This window comes from Suricata suricatta, chromosome 11 (assembly GCF_006229205.1).
Source record: "Suricata suricatta isolate VVHF042 chromosome 11, meerkat_22Aug2017_6uvM2_HiC, whole genome shotgun sequence".
NCBI classification, from domain to species: Eukaryota; Metazoa; Chordata; class Mammalia; order Carnivora; family Herpestidae; genus Suricata; species Suricata suricatta.
Genome location: NC_043710.1, coordinates 13,365,930 through 13,367,358, shown reverse-complemented (window position 1 = coordinate 13,367,358; position 1,429 = coordinate 13,365,930). Strand labels below are relative to the sequence as shown.

The following is a 1,429-nucleotide window of genomic DNA, read 5'->3' as shown; positions in this document are numbered from 1 at the left end:
TTCAAACCCCCATGTACTTCTTCCTCAGGCACTTGGCTATCATCAATCTTGGAGATTCTACTGTCATTGCCCCTAAAATGCTGGCTAACTTCTTGGTTTCAAAGAAGACCATATCCTACTATGAATGTGCAGCCCAACTGGGTGGGTTCCTAGTCTTCATTGTGGCTGAGATTTTCATGCTGGCTGCAATGGCCTATGATCGCTACATGGCTATTTGCAACCCCCTGCTCTACATGGTGGTGGTGTCTCCACAGATCTGCCTTCTGCTGGTGTTCCTCACATACCTCTACAGTCTGATCACGGTACTGACTGTCACTTCCTGTGTGTTCTCTGTGTCATAGTGCTCTTCAAATGTAATCAACCATTTTTACTGTGATACTGTAACTTTTCTGGCATTGTCCTGTACTGATACCTACATGCCAGAAAGAGTAGTGTTTACCTCTGCAGCGATCAATTTGGTTTTCTCTATGGTTATTGTTTTAATATCCTATTTTAACATTGTCCTTGCCATTTTGAGGATACATTCCTCAGAGGGCCGACGAAAAGCCTTTTCCACCTGTGCCTCTCACATGATGGCTGTCACTGTGTTCTATGGGACCCTTCTCTTCATGGATTTGCAACCAAAGACCAACCACTCATTGGATACCGATAAAATGGCCTCTGTTTTCTACACCTTGGTGATACCAATGCTGAATCCCCTCATTGACAGCCTAAGGAACACGGATGTGATGGACACATTGAAGAGATTCTCAAATAAACCATGCCAGTCTTTCAAATTCATGTAAATTATAATTACAGATGTCTACATTTATGGGTTTTTATTTGCTCCTGAAAAGCTAATCTCTGCTAAGTGCAGAGGCAATAAATAGTTTAAAATCCCATGACTTTCGATAAGAGAATCTTTAGCCTTTCTATTCCCAACCTTAAATACTGATCTTCCCCTAATACTAAAACGTGTTAATTCACCAAAGAAAGTACACTTATTTATGTAGTAAACTGGAATTTTGAAATAAATACATTTTACAGTGCATCATAACTTTCTATTGGGTTTTTATACTTTCTAATCATGGGAGAGAATATCTGAGAGCTGGAGAAGGTATGTGAAACATATTTCTTGGAAGGCGGCAAAGAGTCAGTCATCTTCCTCACCATACATACATTTTGTTCACAATTAAAAGTTTTATTTTTACTTTTTGCAGTACTTTTTTCGTTCAACTTTTTTTTTTGAAGGGATAGAAATTATTTTATTTTTTTATTTTTATTTATTTTTTTAATTTTTTTTGAATTTTAACATCAAATTTATTCATCTTTCATGACTGGTACATTTTTGTGGTTTTTTTTCCATAATATTTTATTGTCAAATTGTTTTCCATACAACACCCAGTGCTCTTCCCCTTAAGTGCCCTCCACCATCACCACCACCTCTTTT

At 37.6% G+C, this 1,429-nt stretch overlaps 1 protein-coding gene across 1 annotated transcript; it reads left to right on the top strand.

The window, feature by feature from the left end:
• The first annotated feature begins 8 nt into the window (after positions 1–8).
• On the top strand, positions 9–785 carry LOC115272153 (olfactory receptor 8J3-like). The gene is given in 1 exon segment (XM_029915196.1): positions 9–785. A coding segment is annotated over 1 exon segment (774 nt). The 5' UTR covers positions 9–11.
• Positions 786–1,429: the final 644 nt, after the last annotated feature.